Source organism: Caloenas nicobarica, chromosome 3, assembly GCF_036013445.1.
Source record: "Caloenas nicobarica isolate bCalNic1 chromosome 3, bCalNic1.hap1, whole genome shotgun sequence".
Taxonomy (NCBI): Eukaryota; Metazoa; Chordata; class Aves; order Columbiformes; family Columbidae; genus Caloenas; species Caloenas nicobarica.
In genome coordinates, this window is record NC_088247.1 from 2,012,299 (window position 1) to 2,030,279 (window position 17,981).

The 17,981-nt window shown below is 56.6% G+C and overlaps 1 protein-coding gene across 2 annotated transcripts; it reads left to right on the plus strand.

The window, feature by feature from the left end:
• Positions 1–285: 285 nt before the first annotated feature.
• Positions 286–17,638, plus strand: ZNF395 (zinc finger protein 395). Of its 2 annotated transcripts, none has more exons than XM_065631305.1 (10): positions 286–377; positions 5,967–6,219; positions 8,734–8,948; positions 9,309–9,421; positions 10,111–10,346; positions 10,465–10,565; positions 11,986–12,250; positions 13,128–13,220; positions 13,425–13,528; positions 14,649–17,638. In XM_065631305.1, the coding sequence occupies exons 1-10, from the start codon at positions 292–294 to the stop codon at positions 14,758–14,760; spliced, it is 1,578 nt and encodes a 525-aa protein (XP_065487377.1). In that variant the 5' UTR covers positions 286–291; the 3' UTR covers positions 14,761–17,638. The 2 variants fall into 2 exon arrangements, with proteins under 2 accessions (XP_065487377.1, XP_065487378.1); XM_065631306.1 differs by lacking the exon at positions 286–377 and adding an exon at positions 641–677.
• The last annotated feature ends 343 nt before the right edge of the window (positions 17,639–17,981 follow it).

The following is a 17,981-nucleotide window of genomic DNA, read 5'->3' on the forward strand; positions in this document are numbered from 1 at the left end:
CGGGAGCGCCGCCAGCCGCCACGCCTGGCCTCTCCCCCCGCCCGGCGCTTGGGTAAACAGCGGAGCCCCGGGGGGCTGCGGGGAGAGCGGGGGGGGAACCGCGGGGCCGCCGCCCGCTCGGAGGGGAAGCACCGGCAACCAACCGCAAGGGACCGGGAAAGAACCGGAGCGCTTCCCCCGCCCTCCCGCCTTCCTTCCCCCCGCCGGGAGCGGCGGGATCCCCCGGGCTGGGCTGGCGGGGGCGTGCATTTAAAGGGAGCGGCGGAGCCAATGCGGAGGAAGGGGCCGAGCATGTGGGGAGGTTGTTTACACCAGCCCGGCCCCGGGAGCTTTAACCCGGCCGGCGGCGAAGAGCGGAGCGGGGCTACCCGGACGCTGTGAGTAGCGGGGGCGGCCGTGCCCCCAAGCAGGGCAGCCCTTCCTCGCTGCGGGGGGAATAAAAAAAAAAAAAAAAGGAGGGGGGGAAGCCAAAATAGAATAATAATAAAAAACCCGCGCGCGGGAGCGGTTCCCGCCCGGCCGGGCCGCGCCCCCCCCGGCCCCGGCTCCTCCCCGCCCCGCCCGGCGGGTTCCAGCCCGGGGCCGCCGCGTACGTGAGCCGGGCGGCGGGGACGGGGATTTCAAAACAAGCTGTCGGCGGGGGAGGAGGGCGGGGGAAGGCGGGAGCCGCGCCGGAGGTAAGCGCCGAGCCGGGCCCGCTCCCCAGCCCGACCCTCCCGGGGGGTACAGCCGGCTCTGCACCCCCCCTGCCCCAGCCGCTTTCTCTGCCGTCCCCCGGGGCGTGTACCCGCTCCCCCGAGTCCTGCCCGCTCCCCCGCGGGGCCTGCCTGCTGGGTGCCTGCCCTTCTGCACGGTGTGTGCGCCCCCCACCTGGTGCATGCCCCTTGCTCGGTGTATGCGCCCCCGCCCTTGCCCGGTGCACCCCTACACGGTGCGTGCCACTTACCCGGTATATACGGCACCCCCCACCCCGGTGCATGCCCCTTGCTCGGTGTATACGCCGCCCCCCATTGCCCGGTGCACCCACTCCCCCGGTGCACCCACCCCCTGGTGTATGGCCCTTGCCCGGTGTATGCACCCCAAACCCTGTGCACTTCCCCCCCATTGCCCGGTGTGTGCACCCCAAGCCCTGTGCACGCCCCCCTCATTGCCCAGTGCGCCCCCTCGATCCTGTGCACAGCCCCCCCCTTGCCCGGTGCACCCCTGACCCTGTGCACAGCCCCCCCTTGCCCGGTGCACCCCTGACCCTGTGCACAGCCCCCCCCTTGCCCGGTGCACCCCTGACCCTGTGCACGCCCTCCCATTGCCCGGTGCACCCCCAAATCCTTTGCATGCCCGCCTTTGCCCGGTGCACCCCCAAACCCTGTGCACGCCTCCCTTGCCTAGTGCACCCCTCTGATCCTATGCACGCCCCCCCTTGCCCAGTGCACCCGTTCCCCCGTTGCACACACCCCCCCTTGCCCGGTGCGTGCCACGCCCCCGGCCTGCCCGCTGCCCGAACCCGCTCCGTTCCAACTCTCACCCCCCCTCCCCGTCCTTCCCGTGCATGTCCTGCCCAACCGGGGCCTGTGCCCGGTGCACGCCCCCCCCAGCCCGGTGCATGCCCCGCCCCTCGACTTGTGCATGTGTGTGCGTGTCCCCCCCTCCCCGTGCATGTCCCCCGCCCTGCACACACGTGCCCTGCCCGGTGCCGCCCTGCGCTGCAGGCCCTGGCACACGCATCTTCCCCACGTGCCCTGCACACGCGTGTGCACGCACACATGCACACGCGTGTGCCGTGCGTGCCCTGTCACCTGCTGCACGCTTCTCCCGGTACCCGAATGACGGCTTCGAGTCGCGCTCGGTTGGCACCGCTCCCAGAAAGCAGCAAAACTCCCGCCCTTTCCTTCCTGGCCGCCCTCGCCGCCGGTGCGCACCGGCCCGCGGGTGCCCGGGAACGTCGTTCTGGCTGCGCCGGCGTTCCCGCCTTTGCCGGAAAATGCGTCTTTAGGCAGGCGGGCATCTCCCAAAAGTGTTTTTCTCCAGCGAACGCTGGCGTGGGCGAGGGTCAGGGAGCCCTTTCTGGTGCAGCCCCGCGGTGACACGTCTGCGGGCGTAACCCAAGTGGCGAGCGCCGAGGCGGGATGAGGAGGAAACTCTTCGGGAAAGTGCCTGTTCTGTGTTATTGGCTGTGTTAGGTCATGGGTGGGTTTGGCTCCATCTCGGGGTCAGTAGATCCTTGTTGCTGCTTTTTTTTTTAAAAAAAAAAAAGGCCCAAACTTTGCAAAACGCTCCGTGCGGATATCTTGTTTCCCGGTCACGTGTGCTGACAGGCGTGGGGCCGGAGTGGGGTTTGTAAAGTGCTTTGGGACGTTTTGGGTTGAGAAGGAGCTTTTTTGGAAACCACAGGCTGGGAGAGAAGATGAAAAACTGGGGTTTATTGTGAGTCATTGCGGCGTTTAGGGTCTCTTGCAGCATGGACTTTACGGTCCGGGTTGCGTGGTGGTCTGTGGCAGGAGTTAGGCTGGATTTGAGGGAACCTACCAGCATTTATTCTTAAAATAAATGAGGGGAAAAACCCAGCGTGTGCTGTAACTGCGTGTTATCTGGGGAGGGGGTTTGTGGTGGTGGCCCTGGTTTGCGCAGGAGTTACCTTTCTCCCGGCGAACCCCGGGGTGAGCGCCGGGGCACCCCCCTATTTTGCGGTGCCCCCTCGACCTTCCCCGCTCGCTAAACGACGCGTCCCTCGTTTGCCAAACCCCAAACCTCCCCCCGCGCTTCGCTCAGCCGCCGGCGGCAGCGACGCCGATAGGCACAAGGGCTGACGTTTTTCCCCGGCGAGAGCCGGAAAAAAAAAAAACACCGTCTAAAATACACTCCCGGCATTGAAGCAAGAAATAATTTGGGATCTGTGCCGGCTCTGACCCCTGCGGCGCGTGATTGCGAACAGCTGGGAGGGCTCCGGCGGCAGCGTGGTCTCCCGGCTCCGCCTGCGCCGCTGACGCCCTCCCGGCTCTTGCTCCTCTTCTTCGCTTTGTGTTTTGGGGGTATGGCAGGGGAAGGATTTTTTTTTTGGTGTCGGCTGTGGGTTGAGCGCCCAAGTGGGATCTGGCATTCAAAGGTCTGCTGGAAGCAGATGTGGTTCCAAAAACTGGCTTTTTGGGAGGGTTTTTCTTCCCCTGGTTGTGATGGTGCCTATATCCTCCTTCCCGCTCCCCGCCCCGGGAAGGAAAGGGGAGGCGAAATGGAACCCTGAAGGAAATGAAAAGCAGCTTCCCACCGTCGGCGCTGCCCTCCCCGCACCTGGCGCTGCCTTGAAACCGGCGTGCGCAGATTTGGCACCGTCGTCTACGCGGTGGCGGCACCGACGTTGCCGCATCAGCTCCCCGAGCCCTCGGAGGGGCAGTTCCCAAATCCTCGGGGTATCCGAGAGAGCGGGTTTAAGGTGATGCTGGAGGAAGCGTTGGTCTGGTGGTTAATTCCTGCGGTGAGCTGGAGGGGCTTTGCTGCAGCTTTGCGCTGGATTTGAGGCAAACTGCCGTGTGCGTGTCCCCAGCTCTTTCGGTCTCCTTGTGGATGAGAACGTCCCGTCTGGGTGTACAGGAGATCTGGGAGAAGAACTGCTTAACCAGCTCGCTGGTGTTCATCAGAAAACATGTTGCACAGTGGAAAAAAAGACATTATCAGACAGTGGGCTCTGGAACGCCCCCGGTGATCCCCAGACGCTGCAACGTGCGGCGTGTTCCTCGGGCAGGGCGAGATGGGAGAGGAGCTGGGGAACGGGGAATGGCTCTTGCTCGGCCACCACCGCGGCCCCTTTGATCCCGGTGACAGCGGCGAAGTCGCCGAGCGCTGCGGGACGGGCAGCCCTGGCGCGAGGTGCTGTCCCCGGCACACACCTCTATCCATTTTGCACCCTGTCTTGCTCTTCCTCCTCTATTCTTTATGGCTCCTAAATAGCTGTTAATTTTCTACTCAGGGAGGGCAAAGCAAGCGGAGCGCGCATGGTTGTTCATAAAACCGCTCGTAAATCTTGAGCGTCCTTTGAAGCGAGACGCGGTTTGGAGTAACCCTTCCCGGGATAGCCAGAGGTCGAGAGGAGCGGCGAGCTCCCCTTCCCTTCCTCAGGAAACTTTTCTCGTCTGAGATAGCGTGCAAAACAGCGCCGCGTAAGTCAGATGTGCAAAAACAAGTTGGATTTGCCATTAAAATGCCGCCGCTTCGTGATGGGGAACCGAACATCTCTTGCGGTGAGGACGGGAGGGTCTGGGTGCAAGTGCCCCGTGGCTCAGGGTTAATCCTCTCTCTTGCACAAGCAGCAGCTTCTTGAACTTGGACTCTCCGTGGCCCAAGTTATGCCCCGCACACCAACGAACACCCGACCAACACCCGCGACCCCCAGCCTGCCGGGTGTCGCTCGCTGACAAGCCCAGGCAGGGTGGCAAAGGTGACAGATTTGTTGGCGGTGTGACAGCACGTGGCTTTTTCAGTGCACCCCGAGACGCGGGGCTGCACCAAACCTCTTGCCTCCTCTCCTTCCTCCCAAACCCCGTCAGCCTTCGGCCTCGCTGTGATGTGCATCCTCGCTTCCCGTGCTCCTCGCAGAGGGTGTTGCAGTGGGAAAGAGGACAGCACATGCTGCTGGAACCATTGGGTATTATCCTCTGTCCCCGTGCCTGGGTGCCCCTTGTTTTGAGGAAAACTGTAAGCACTTTTTTTCTTTTAAAACAGCAATAAAATGGACAAACCCGAAGAAATGAGGCAGGCAAGCTGCGCCATGGATCAGCTTTGCGAGTAGAGCTACACCAACACAAGGAAAACTCATGTCAGAGGAAAGGGGAGCTATTTGGGTGGCAAAAATAGAATAGAGGGAAACAGTTTAGGATAAAAATGCTCCAATTTTTTCGTTTTCTAACAATGCAGGGCAGGGGGATGCTCCGGTTTTGTTGCCACACTGACCCTGGGAGGGCTGGGCATGAGCTGTGAGCTTGGAGAAACCTCTCCCAAAAGCACGAGAGCTCCCGAAACGGGGAGCACCAGGCTGCGGCTGAGAAGGGGTGCTGGCTTTCACCACCGGAGGGTTTTCATACCATGCCAGGGTGTGGGCAGAGGAGTTGCAGGATGGCCAAGTCTGGAGGTCAAGGTTGCTGAGCACTGATGGCGGGACTCGGCGCGATGGGCACGAAGAGCCGTGGTGGCAGCTTGGGGAGGGGACATGGGCTCCGAGGGCTGTCCCAGCTGCGTCGGCAGGGTTCCCTTTGGGCTGGCTCATCCCTGTTTCATCCCAGAGGGCTTTAGAAATGACCGTAAAACACAAGAGCTGCAGGGCTTGGGGAGCTCAGGCTCATCGCTGTCCCCACGTCCCCAAGGGTCTCAGCGTCTGGGAGCTGCTTTCTCGGCTCCCAGGCTGGCCGTGGCATCGGGGACATGGGTTGAACATCACGATCCTGCACCGGAGATTAATGCAATCTAGTTGCTGGGTGATTGCTTGCGATGATCTGACTGTATACCTCAGTGTTTTCTCAAGGTGTTAATCAGGTCCAATCAAATCAAATTCCTTTATTAGGAATTAGTGCAATGAGGCAGCAAGTGAATGAAGGTTTTTATGTTGTTGCTGTGAATTAAAGCTACAATGTCTCCCAGTCTTCCCCGAGGATGCCTAAATCTCTTATTGAATAGCCAACTTCAGTCCTTTTATCTCACCTCACTTCATACCGTTGATGAAATAATTTTCCTGCTAATAATTTAAGAAGAATAAGTGTTCTCACTTCCAGCATCAGCTCTTCAGTCTTCCTAACAAAAGATGCAAAATTATTGGGGAAAAAGAGCCTTTCAGTGAAAAGAGAAGTTAATAATTTCACACTGGAAGTTACTCATGGCAGAAGTTGGAGTGGAAAAAAAAAAGAGATTTGGGAGGAATTGGAAACAAAGTTTGATACCAGCTTGTTAGGTGAACTGTTGGGCTTGATGATCTCTCTGTTCCGCAGCGTGTCCGAGATGGCGAGCATGCTGTCCAGGCGGCTGGGGAAGCGCTCCCTGCTCGGCACCCGCGTCTCTGCCCCCGCCGCCTTGGCCGAGGGGGTGCTGGCGGCCACCCAGATCCCCGGCTTGCCCACCGCCGACCTCGGCCGGGCGTCTGCGCCGCGAGACGACGGATCCTGCGTGCTGTCGGCGGAGGAGAGCGGCCCCGCGCCCCGGTTCCCCAGCCCCGGCTGCCAGCAGCTCCACGCCGGGCAGCAGGTACGTGAGGAGGTTCTCAGTGTCCTTGGTTGGCGGGATGTGCTCTGGTGGGTGGTTCTGGGGGGGAATAAAACTCCTGGGGCTCTACTGATGTAAGGTGTAAGTATAGTTGGGGAACGACCTGTTGGAGAGCAGTGTAGGGGAAAGGGAGCTGGGGGTCCTGGGGACAGCAGGGTGACCATGAGCCAGCGCTGGGCCCTTGTGGCCAGGAAGGCCAATGGGACCTGGGGGGCATTAGAAGGGGGGTGGTCAGTAGGTCAGAGAGGTTCTCCTGCCCCTCTGCTCTGCCCTGGTGAGACCTCATCTGGAATATTGTGTCCAGTTCTGGGCCCCTCAGTTCCAGCAGGACAGGGAACTGCTGGAGAGAGTCCAGCGCAGCCACGAAGATGCTGGAGGGAGTGGAGCATCTACCGTGTGAGGAAAGGCTGAGGAGCTGGGGCTCTGGAGCTGGAGAAGAGGAGACTGAGGGGTGACCTCATTAAAGTTTATAAATATATAAAGGGTGAGTGTCAGGAGGATGGAGCCAGGCTCTTCTGGGTGACAACCAATGACAGGACAAGGGGCAATGGGTGCAAACTGGAACACAGGAGGTTCCACTTCAATATGAGAAGAAACTTCTTCATGGTGAGGGTGCCAGAGCCTGGCCCAGGCTGCCCAGGGAGGTTGTGGAGTCTCCTTCTCTGCAGACATTCCAACCCGCCTGGACACCTTCCTGTGTAACCTCATCTGGGTGTTCCTGCTCCGGCGGGGGTGTTGCACTGGATGAGCTTTCCAGGTCCCTTCCAATCCCTGACATTCTGGGATTCTGTGTGGTGGCAATCTGTAGTTACTGAGAGCCGTTAATGCGTGTCAGCATTTGTGCGCTTGGCCCTGACCATGCCTGATGGGTTTAGACCAAACCAGCTCAAGTGGAGATCCATCTTCTCGAGGAGATGTCTCCAATCCTGGCCACAAATGGGTCACTGGATAAGACCTGGCACTTCCCTCCAGTGTTCTCCAGCTAAGGGAGGTGGTTTCTGTACGTTTAGCGGCTCCCAGTGGACTTCTCTTCTGTGAACTTGTCTTGTCTCCCCATAACCCACGTTTCCAGCTGAAGGAGCCCCCCCGGTTCAGCCACAATGGCCATGAGCCTCGTGGCTCAGAGCTCAGTGTGCCACAGCTTTTTGCTGCAGGAATGAGGGTCAATGGTGTGGATGTAGGTGGTGAAGAAGCTCTCGGGGAAGAGTTGAGGTGTGATGGCTTGTCCGGAAAAGACATCTAATCCTGCTGGACAAGCCATTTCTTGTGCCCCGAGCCCCTGATGCTCAGGAGGGCTGTGCCTTGGCTGGGATGCTGCATAGCGCAGGGAACAGCGCTTGTTCTCCATCCCACCCATCAACGCCTGGCCAGGCAGTGCTGTCCAAGGGCCTGTTTCTTGACTCCTACCTGCAGGTCCGTAAAATCTTTTCTGGGCAGAGCTTGTAAAACTGAGTGTAAATAAGGCCCCTGTTTGGTTTTCTGGCTCTTCCTGTCCCGTGTTTCTCAAGCACAGGACAGTGAGGGTTGTTTTCTCCTACGTGCGCCGCTGTGGAGGATTTTGCTTGCTTTGCTGCTGGGAACGGCATAAAAATAGTGATGGGGCGTCTTCACCTCCCAGCAACAGCCGGGACCTGTGCCGGTGGCTGTGCAAAGCTGAAGGAGATATTGGCTCCTCGTGCCCCCAAGAAAGCAGGGTCAGGATTTTCTGTGTCCTGATCCATGAACCAATCCCCTTTACGCTGGTCCCACCATGGGTGGCTTTTTCCACCTTGATGTATCTGCCCGAGGTCCCACCTGAGATGGTCTCACAACCTCGTCCCCGGTCAGGGAGTGTGTGTGTGTGTGTGTCCGTCCCGCGGCGTTTCCATAAAGAGATGTTTCTGTTCCTATAAATAGCCGAGGACACATGTAAGCGTCTTTTGACACAGATGCATTTCCATCACCAGAAATAGGCTCATGGGTGGCAGTGGTGGAAACCTGCCCGTCAGAAGGAGTTGGAGGCTGTGGGAAGGAGGAGGTGAGGTTTGCTCATCTCCTTCTCCTGCCTGGAGGAGCCAAGGTGTGAATTCAGGATCACTTTGCCCAGGAAACCTCTGTTCTCTCATCCCCCTCTGGCTTTTAATCCTTTTATCGATTTACTTTGCCAGGGTGTGTAATAGTTGTGGGATGGTATGAGAACAAAACCAAAGGAGACAAATTCATTGGAAAAAAAATCCACCCAAAGTCACAACACTTAGAGATGCAGCTGATACCGGCTCAGGAAATCCTTCAATTTGGGTTTGCTGGAGAACTTGTGCCCGGGAAGGGCAGATCTCTGGGTGGTAGGGCTGGGATGAACCCTGGCATCCCTCTGATCTGCTGTGACAGCAGTCTAGGTCCCTTTGTCCTAACACCCTCTGCGTCCCCCTTTGCTGCGGGAGGAGGAGGCGGGGGGCGTCCTCGGGAGCAGCAGGACGGCTGGTAGCATCGACAAACCGCCCCTCGTGCCGTTTTCAGGTCCTCGCCACCTACAATGGGCAGGAGTGTCCCGGCCCGGTGGAGCAGCACAACCCGCTGAGCGACAAGGCGAAGGTGCTGCTGCCGGATCAGGGTTTGCAGCCGTGCTGGAGGGTGCAGGACGTGCAGCCCCCTGCCCTGCCCACGGCCGGCGGTCCCGGCCCCTCCGAGGCACTGCAGAGATCCGTATCCAGCAATATCGACGTGCCCAAGAGGTTTGTGCCTTTGGTTGGTGGTATCTCTGGTGGGAGGGGGGTTCTTGGCAGCTTTGCCGGTGCTCGTGCTTCATTTTACACTGACAGAACAGCGATGCTGGGAATATAACCATTTTCCCAGCGTGGGATTATCCGGAGGATGGTTTAATTTAGGATTAAGGGGATTTTTAATTTGTTTTTTCCTCCATGTGGGTAGAAAACATCCTTCCCAGTGACTTAAAAGTTTATGGAGGGAGGCGGCGAGGGGGAACCTGCATGGCTTTGCTGCTCTTTGGGTACCTGGTGACTCCCCAGGTCGTACCTGGGCTGTTTCTCTGCTTTTTCCTCCACATGTTTCACATCTCTCCCCTCGTGCTGCAGGAAAGCCGACACCGCTGTGGACATGGACGAGATGGTGGCAGCCATGGTGCTGACGAGCCTCTCCTGCAGCCCCGTGGTGCAGAGCCCTCCCGCCGGCGAGAGCGGCATCCCCCGTGAGTGCATGTTTAAAAACATTCATTTACTCAAAAAAACCAATGTCTGAAACAAAAGGAGATGTGGAGAAACACGCCGTGCCCTTTGGATCTCAGTGCTGGGGCTCTTGCTTGCTGCAGACGTGCCGAATAGCCGCCAGGACCGTGTTGGGCTGGAGGTGGCCGGGGACCGGCACCAGTGTCACGGTGCCACCCATGGGTGCCGAGCGAAGCAGGACAGCCCTGGCAGCGCGGTGAGGGTAACCCTGCTCACCACGGCTGTCCCAGGGGGCCGGGGAGCCCCGCGCAGGAGTCCCAGACCAGGGAGCACCGTCCGGTCACTCCTTTTTTTAGAGGCGGTTTCATTCCCCAGGAGTCAAATGCAGCCGGAGGGATAAAAATAACCGGCCGGAGCCGTGGGAAATGTGCGTGCCCCGGCGCTGGCTGCTCGCCGTGTGCCGGCTGTGCCCGCGGGGTTGCACCAGTGCCAAGGAGGATGGGGAGGGGGAAAAAAAAGGGGATGAACTCTCAATAATTGGGAGTTTGCACCGAGCAAGGTGCAAAGGCTTCACCTTGCCAAGGTTTTACAAAAAAATAAATAGAGGGGAAACCATTGTTGAGAGTTACCCAGCCTCAAGGCTGGTCTGTGCCCTTGGGGGGGTTCAGGTGGCCCCCAGCCAAGGGTGGCAGCATGTGTCCCCTCCCCGCAGCCACACGGGTGCCATGCGATCCCTGGAAGGAGAGCGGCGACGTCTCGGACAGCGGCAGCAGCACCACTAGCGGGCACTGGAGCGGGGGCAGCGGCATCTCCACCCCGTCGCCCCCGCACCCCGCCGGCAGCCCCAAATACTCCAGCGAGGCCCTGAGCTCCCCCCAGGCAGACGACGGCTTCGAGACCGACTCCGACCCCTTTCTCCTCGACGAACCCGCTCCGCGCAAGAGAAAGGTACTGCTGCTGTGGTGGGAGGGTCCTGGCACCAGTGGGGTGGCTCTGGCTGAGCCGTTGTCCCACGGAGGGGACGCTGGTGCTGGGCAGGAGGTGACACGGGCTGTCTCTTTGCCAGAATTCGGTGAAGGTGATGTACAAGTGCCTGTGGCCGAGCTGCGGCAAGGTCCTGCGCTCCATCGTCGGCATCAAGCGGCACGTCAAGACCCAGCACCTCGGGTAAGACGAAGGTTTCGCCTCCTCGATTCCTGCTCGGTGCTGAAGCTGCACTCCCTGCCACCTTTTTAACCTGAAGAATATTTCCCTTTGTACAGTAAAAGTTTTGGGCTGGGAGGGAAGTCGGTTCCTCAGGGTTTGGGGGAGATTGGGGGTGATCTGGGGACCAAAGAGCTTCCTTGCATTTCCCAAATCAGCCCTTAAAATCTCCCGAACCGTCGCAGCGTGGCTGGGGTGAGGCGTTGAGGCTGCTTCCCGTGTCCTTTGACTACCTAAAAAGTGCAAACCTGTCATGTCCTTTAAGGGAGGAGATCAGTAATGATTATAGCTTAAAAAAAACTTGCTCTTGGGTTGCTGCAAACAAGGCAGGAGCGTTTTTGGGGCAGGAGTCGGAGGATTCTCTCCCTGTGTGGTTGAAGTTTTTGCTCGTGTCGTGTCCCACCGGTAGCTCCAACCTGCGCGTGTCTCCGGTTGGTTCCATTGCTTCATTTTTGGAGGAATTTGGAAGTGGGGAAAAAATACCCAAAACATTAATCAGGAAAACTATGAGAATTTTTAAGGCAAAACTTGGTGTTCCTTCTCATTTTAGGCTTTGTAAGTTGGCTTAGCCCTGTGAAAAGCTACGTTGTGGCCCTCGCTGTGTCTTTCAAAACCGGACTGAGTAATTCGTCATTCCCTCATGCACTGAGCTCGGCAGTTCTCAGCCAAGCAGTCTGGTGTCACCAAAGCCACTGTTGTATTTGTTGTCCCCACCTTCAGGGAGCCCGGGGCTTTTCGGGAGGCACAGGAGCCCTGTCTGGGCTTGGGGACTGCCCAGCTCGGGTGTCGTTTTGCACTGGGTGGGGGCTCAGGTTACACGTGAGCCCTGGGCTTCTGGGCAGAGGCCAAAAAGCATCGTCCCAGCTGGATTTCATGAGGGCTGGCAGCCTAAAATCTGTGCCTGTGCGGCGGTGGCTGTCAGGGCTGGCACGGGCACCCGCTCTGGGAAAGGCAGAAGGGCCGCGGTGCAGTGGGCAGTGCTGGACTGCCATCCAGTGACAGCTAAACGCACTGGAAAAATAATTAAAAACAAAAAAAGACTTCAGGGGCTGTTTTCCTGCTGGGTGAACCGTGGGGCTTCGTTCACAGCTGTGCTGGATGAACTCAATTAGAAATGAGCAGGGGATTTTCAGTGGCGCCCGGTCGATGTGCCAGTGTTTCTAAGGGCCCTGGAAGGGGTATTGATCTTCCTTGGAAGCGCGAAGCGGCTGTGCTGATTGCAGCAAACATGATGCTTTGGTGCTTGGAGTGGAGCTGCTCTGCCCGGCAAGGCGAGATTGCTCCCTCCTGGTGGAGCTGGGGGTCGTTCACCTTCCCCGTGATGGAAACCGGGCCGCTTTTTCACCGCTGACCCTTTTTTTTTTTTTTTTTTTTTCCCCGGCAGGGATGGTGCGGACTCCGACCAGCGGAAGCGGGAGGAGGATTTCTACTACACCGAAGTGCAGGTGAAGGAAGAGCCGGTGCCAGAGGCCGCCGCTGCCGCCAGCCCCACGTCCGCGTCCGCCCCCATCATCATCCAGCCGGCGCTGGCGAAGCCGGAGGCGCTGCTGGTGGAGCAGCCGGCGCTGGAGCCCGCGCTGGCCAGCAGCGCCCTCAGCCAGTCCGCCCCCGGCTCCTTCTGGCACATCCAGGCCGATCACGCCTACCAGGTGAGCTGGTGGCATCTCCCGGGGCCGCGTCGCCTCCCAAAATCTTGCCGAAGGACAGGTCATGCTCCGGTTTGCTACAGGTCCCCGTGGTGGCAGGGTTGTCTTGCTGCCACCTCCGCAGCACGGAGAGGCTTTGGTGTAGCACTGTCTGGCTGAGCAACCGGTTTCGTTAACACCTGGTTAATGGGCTCGTGTGCTTCTGCCACCGTTCCCAGGCTGGGGGGAGCTGCCGGTCTCCGCTCCCCTGCAATTACCCGGGGTGCTGGTATGCAACACGCCCTTCTGCCGGCAGATAACGCGGAGGGGGGGAGCTGGAATGCGGCCGCGCAGGATCCTGCACGTCTCAACTGCACATCTTGGCTGCACGCACCAGGACACAGGCTTTTGAGGCACGGGAAATTTGGGGACCCGGTGCGGTGGCTGCAGGGTCACCCTGCCTCGATGTCCCTGCTTGGGAGCAGAGCGTTGTTGGGGAGCTGCGAACTGGCACAGGGATAGACTGTATAGATCTATAAGCTGCACATATATGCATTTCCATCCCAGGGAGCGGATGCGACACCATCTAAAAGCAGAAGGCCCACCTAAAGAAGTCTGAAAATCTATACATGTAGATGAGGATGTGGCACGTGGTTTGGTATTGCAACCAAAAGCAGTTGTGGGAGTGACGAAGCTGCTGTGCCCTGGCAAAGGGTTACACGGCACATGTGCAGGATCCGGTGCTGGAGAGGAGTTTGCACAGGGATTTCCATCGTACCCCCAGTGCTCCCAGTTTGTGGGTACTCCAGACAGGTCTTCTTGGGGAGGCGAATGCCCGTGGGGCAGTGTGTGGGAACAGGGGGAACGTGGGGCTAATGCTGACCCCTCTTTTCCCCCGTAGGCGTTGCCCTCGATCCAAATTCCAGTGTCCCCCCACATCTTCACCAGCATCAGCTGGGCCACTGCCACCTCGACTCTCCCGTCCCTGTCACCGGTGAGTCCTGCCTGCGTTTTCCTTTCATCCTTTTGAGGTGCAGGGTTGGGAGCTATGGGGACCTCATCTCTCCTCACTTTAAACATCTAGATTTATGGGTTTGGGGGCACCTGTGTCTCCCACCGCCCCGTCACAGCACCCGTGGGCCACACAGGACGGGGACCACGTTGTTCCCCCTGCCTTTTGACGCCCGATTCCCCGCAGGTGCGGAGCCGGTCGCTCAGCTTCAGCGAACCCCAACCGCCGACGCCGATGCTCAAGTCCCACCTGATCGTCGCCTCGCCGCCCAGGGTGTCCATCGGCACCAGGTGAGGGTCCCGCCGGCAAAAAGTGGAGGAGTAGAGGTTGGAAAAAAGGGGGGGGACCCTCCCCTCCCGCATCTCCAGTACTATTCAATATATTCATCAACGACTTGAATGAGGGACTAGAGTGCACTGTCAGCAAGTTTGCTGGTGACACCAAGCTGGGAGGAGTGGCTGACACGCCAGAGGCTGTGCTGCCATCCAGAGACCTGGACAGGCTGGAGAGCTGGGCAGGGAGAAATTTAATGAAATATAACAAGGGAAAATGTAGAGTGTTGCATCTGGGCAGGAACAACCCCAGGTTCCAGTATAGGCTGGTGAATGACCTGTTAGAGAGCAGTGTAGGGGAAAGGGAGCTGGGGGTCCTGGGGACAGCAGGGTGACCATGAGCCAGCACTGGGCCCTTGTGGCCAGGAAGGGCAATGGGACCTGGGGGGGATTAGAAGGGGGGTGGTCAGTAGGTCAGAGCGGTTCTCCTGCCCCTCTGCTCTGCCCTGGTGAGGCCGCATCTGGAATATTGTGTCCAGTTCTGGGCCCCTCAGCTCCAGCAGGACAGGGAACTGCTGGAGAGAGTCCAGCGCAGCCACGAAGACGCTGAAGGGAGTGGAGCATCTCCCGTGTGAGGAAAGGCTGAGGAGCTGGGGCTCTGAGCTGGAGAAGAGGAGACTGAGGGCTGACCTCATTCATGGGGATCAATATGGAAAGGGAGAGTGTCCCGAGGATGGAGCCAGGCTCTTCTGGGTGACAACCAGTGACAGGACAAGGGGCAGTGGGTGCAAACTGGAACACAGGAGCTTCCACTTAAATATGAGAAGAAACTTCTTCCCGGTGAGGGTGCCAGAGCCTGGCCCAGGCTGCCCAGGGAGGTTGTGGAGTCTCCTTCTCTGCAGACATTCCAACCCGCCTGGACACCTTCTGTGTAACCTCATCTGGGTGTTCCTGCTCCGGCGGGGGATTGCACTGGATGAGCTTTCCAGGTCCCTTCCGATCCCTGACATTCTGGGATTCTGTGTTCTCCATTGAGGTTCAGCAGAACGAAGCTCGCACGTCACTACCCTTAGATACGCAACCGAAATTCCGCAACGAGCGGGTATATGTGATTTTTTTTTTTTTCCCCTTTTTGCAGGAAAGTCCGTGGCGAAGCCAAAAAGTGCCGTAAGGTTTACGGCATCGAGCACCGGGACCAGTGGTGCACGGCCTGCCGGTGGAAAAAAGCCTGCCAGCGTTTCCTGGACTGAGCGCGGCACCGCGGTGCCACGTCCCTCCCTGCTCCCCCCGGGGACACGGGAGTCCCTCACTGCTGCAACCAGGGACCTTGGAGGTACCTCCTGTCGCCCCAGAAGACACCTCCAGAGCTGCGTGTAAATTCCTCCTTCTGTATATTGTACCATCTGCTGGGTTTGCCCCCTTTTTTTTTAAAAAAAAAAAACCAACCTTTTTCCAACTTTTTTTTTTAACCTGAAGAATATTTCCCTTTGTACAGTAAAAGTTTTGGGCTGGGAGGGAAGTCGGTTCCTCAGGGTTTGGGGGAGATTGTGGGTGATCTGGGGACCAAAGAGCTTCCTGCATTTCCCAAATCAGCCCTTAAAATCTCCTGAACCGTCGCAGCGTGGCTGGGGTGAGGCGTTGAGGCCGCTTCCTGTGTCCTTTGACTACCTAAAAAGTGCAAATCTGTCATGTCCTTTAAGGGAGAGGGTCGGTAATGATTATAGCTTAAAAAAAACTTGCTCTTGGGTTGCTGCAAACAAGGCAGGACCATTTTCAGGGCAGGAGTTGGAGGATTCTTTCCCTGTGTGGTTGAAGTTTTTGCTCGTGTCGCGTCCCACCGGTAGCTCCAACCTGCGCGTGTCTCCGGTTGGTTCCATTGCTTCATTTTTGGAGGAATTTGGAAGGGGGGAAAAAATACCCAAAACATTAATCAGGAAAACTATGAGAATTTTTAAGGCAAAACTTGGTGTTCCTTCTCATTTTAGGGTTTGTAAGTTGGCTTAGCCCTGTGAAAAGCTACGTTGTGGCCCTCGCCGTGTCTTTCAAAACCGGACTGAGCAATTTCATTTTTAAATTTAATGATTCCACCCACACAGGCAGCTGGGAGGACTGCAACGGGCTTTCCATTCGCATCACCGTATGGCCCCAATTCAGCGAAATGCTTCAAAATTTGCTTTGGAATCCCATCGTGCTGGCTGGGAATCAGTTTTCTGACTTCCATCCTTTAAAACATATTTTTACCCAACCCTAATTGCTCCTGGTTTCACTATCGTGACTATCGCACCTACACCGGCATCGCTCGTGGTGTCGCGATGTGCCGGATTGCCCCGTCACCTTTTCTCCTCTGGCTGGGGTGGGCGGCCGTTTGGATCGTATTTTTTAATGTTTTTTTGCTGCGTTTTCGATAATCACAGTCCGTACCCCACAGCTGCTGAGCCCAGAGCATCCCTGAGCCCGGGCTGTTCTTAAGGACTCAACTTTTCCTTCTAAAAGCGAATCAAGCGGTTGGGAGAGTCCGATATCGCTCCTGTCGTCAAAGGGGTCGGGCGAAGCAGGTCGAGAGGCATTTATCGTATTACTGGTGCTTGTCGATGTGTCTGAGTATATTTTTGTGTTGTTCGTTTGTGATTTTGTACATATGATCAGTATATCATCCTGCAATCTGTTTGCTCCGGTATCCAAGTGGTGGATGCAAAAATTAGGCTACTAGAAAGCAAGAGGAGAAAACCGCCGCGCGTGACGTCCCCGGATGGCTCAAATTCAGGGGAAAAAAAGAGGTTTTTCTCCTGGAGATCCATTCGCTCAGGTTCCCATCCCTGTTTTAGGAGCAAAATGTCGGGAAAAGCCTTTTCCCCTCGGAGACTCTTTGCAGGTTCCCAAGTTGAGCGTTTTACAGCCAGAACGACTTTGCAAAGCGCTGGTGACAATTCATCGCCTGGCGGGCTTGTTGCACTACTCAAAAATAGGTGATTTTTAAAAAAAATTTTTAAAAACCCTCATGTTTTTGCTGCTGACCTGCAGCATTTGAAGGGCCGAGCCGACGTTATCTGCATCGCGTTGCAGAGTTCGGCGCATTTATCCCCCCGCGATTCCGTTTTTCGGTGATGCCGGAGATGCTGGTGCTTCTCCAGAAATGAACCGGCGCTTCGGCAAATCCCACCCAGCTGCATTTGAATTTTCCAAATATTTATTAAAAACGGTGCTCGAAGCATCGCCTGGAGCGTGGAAGGCAAAAAAAAAAAAAAAGGGTGATTTTGCGCTTTTCCTCAAACCTTGTGCCTTTCTCCCCATGACTCAGCCCCAGGCAGGACCGGAGATGGAACTTTTTGCTTTTTATGCCCTTTTTGCCCCAAAACGGCACCGGGCACTGGTCGGACACATCTCGGCTCCCAGCAAAATCACTCAGGAAATGTCAAACGAAGCCATCGGGGCTCATCCCCCCCCAAAGCGGGGGTGGAGCATCACGCACCCCCAGCGCAGATCAGGATTTTCGCTGGTGGGAGCTCGCGTGTCCAAAAAAAACAATGCAGAAAGAACGTTCTGCTTTTATGTTAAAGATGATTTTTAAAATATATATATATAAAGAAAAAGCTGTCAATGGCTTTGGAACAAGCAGTGTAGGAATATCTGATACCAGTGGTTTTTTACTGGGGCTCTGGGGGGGTGGGAGGTGCATAAAGCTGCTTTTCTGAGGGGTTTTGTGGTACGGACGTGGCCGGACAAAATCAGCCTTGTGCTTGCGGCTCTTTTCTGTGTTGTGCTTTGGTTTGGTTTGGGTTTTCCCTTTTTTATTTTTCTTTTTTTCTCCTTTTTTTCCCCCTTTTTTTCTCCTTTTTTTCCCCCTTTTTTTCTCCTTTTTTTCCCCCTTTTTTCTCCTTTTTTTCCCCCTTTTTTCTCCTTTTTTTCCCCCTTTTTTCTCCTTTTTTTCCCCCTTTTTTCTCCTTTTTTTCCCCCTTTTTTCCCCCTCCCCCTGCTTTCCCCTTTTTTCCGCTTTTCCCTTTATTCTTTGCTTTTTTCTCTCTTCCCTCTTCCCTTTTTTCCCCTCTTTTGTCCCCTCTTCTTCTTTTTTCTTCTTTTCCCTTTTTTTTTTTTTTTCCTTTTTCTTTATTTTTTCAACGGAGAAATTGGTTCAGGGTGTGTTCTGTTTGTTTTTTTTTTTTCTTTTTTTTCTCCTTCCTATTTGGGAGCATTTTAGAAATTTTACACTTGAAAAAAGAAAAACCCACCTCCTCCTCTTGCAGAAATGACAGCAAGGCTTCCACCGTGTCTATCGGATTGGTTGATGCTGGAGATATATTTTTTTATGTGTATATATATATATATTCCCCCCCCCATTATTTCCCTTTCCTATTATTTTTAACTCACTTCCAGCCACCTCCTGACCATTGGACTTTTCTTCCCGACACTCAAGTCTCGTCGCTCTCACAAAAACTTCAGCCCCGACCTGTAAATCCCCCCCGGCGCGTGTACA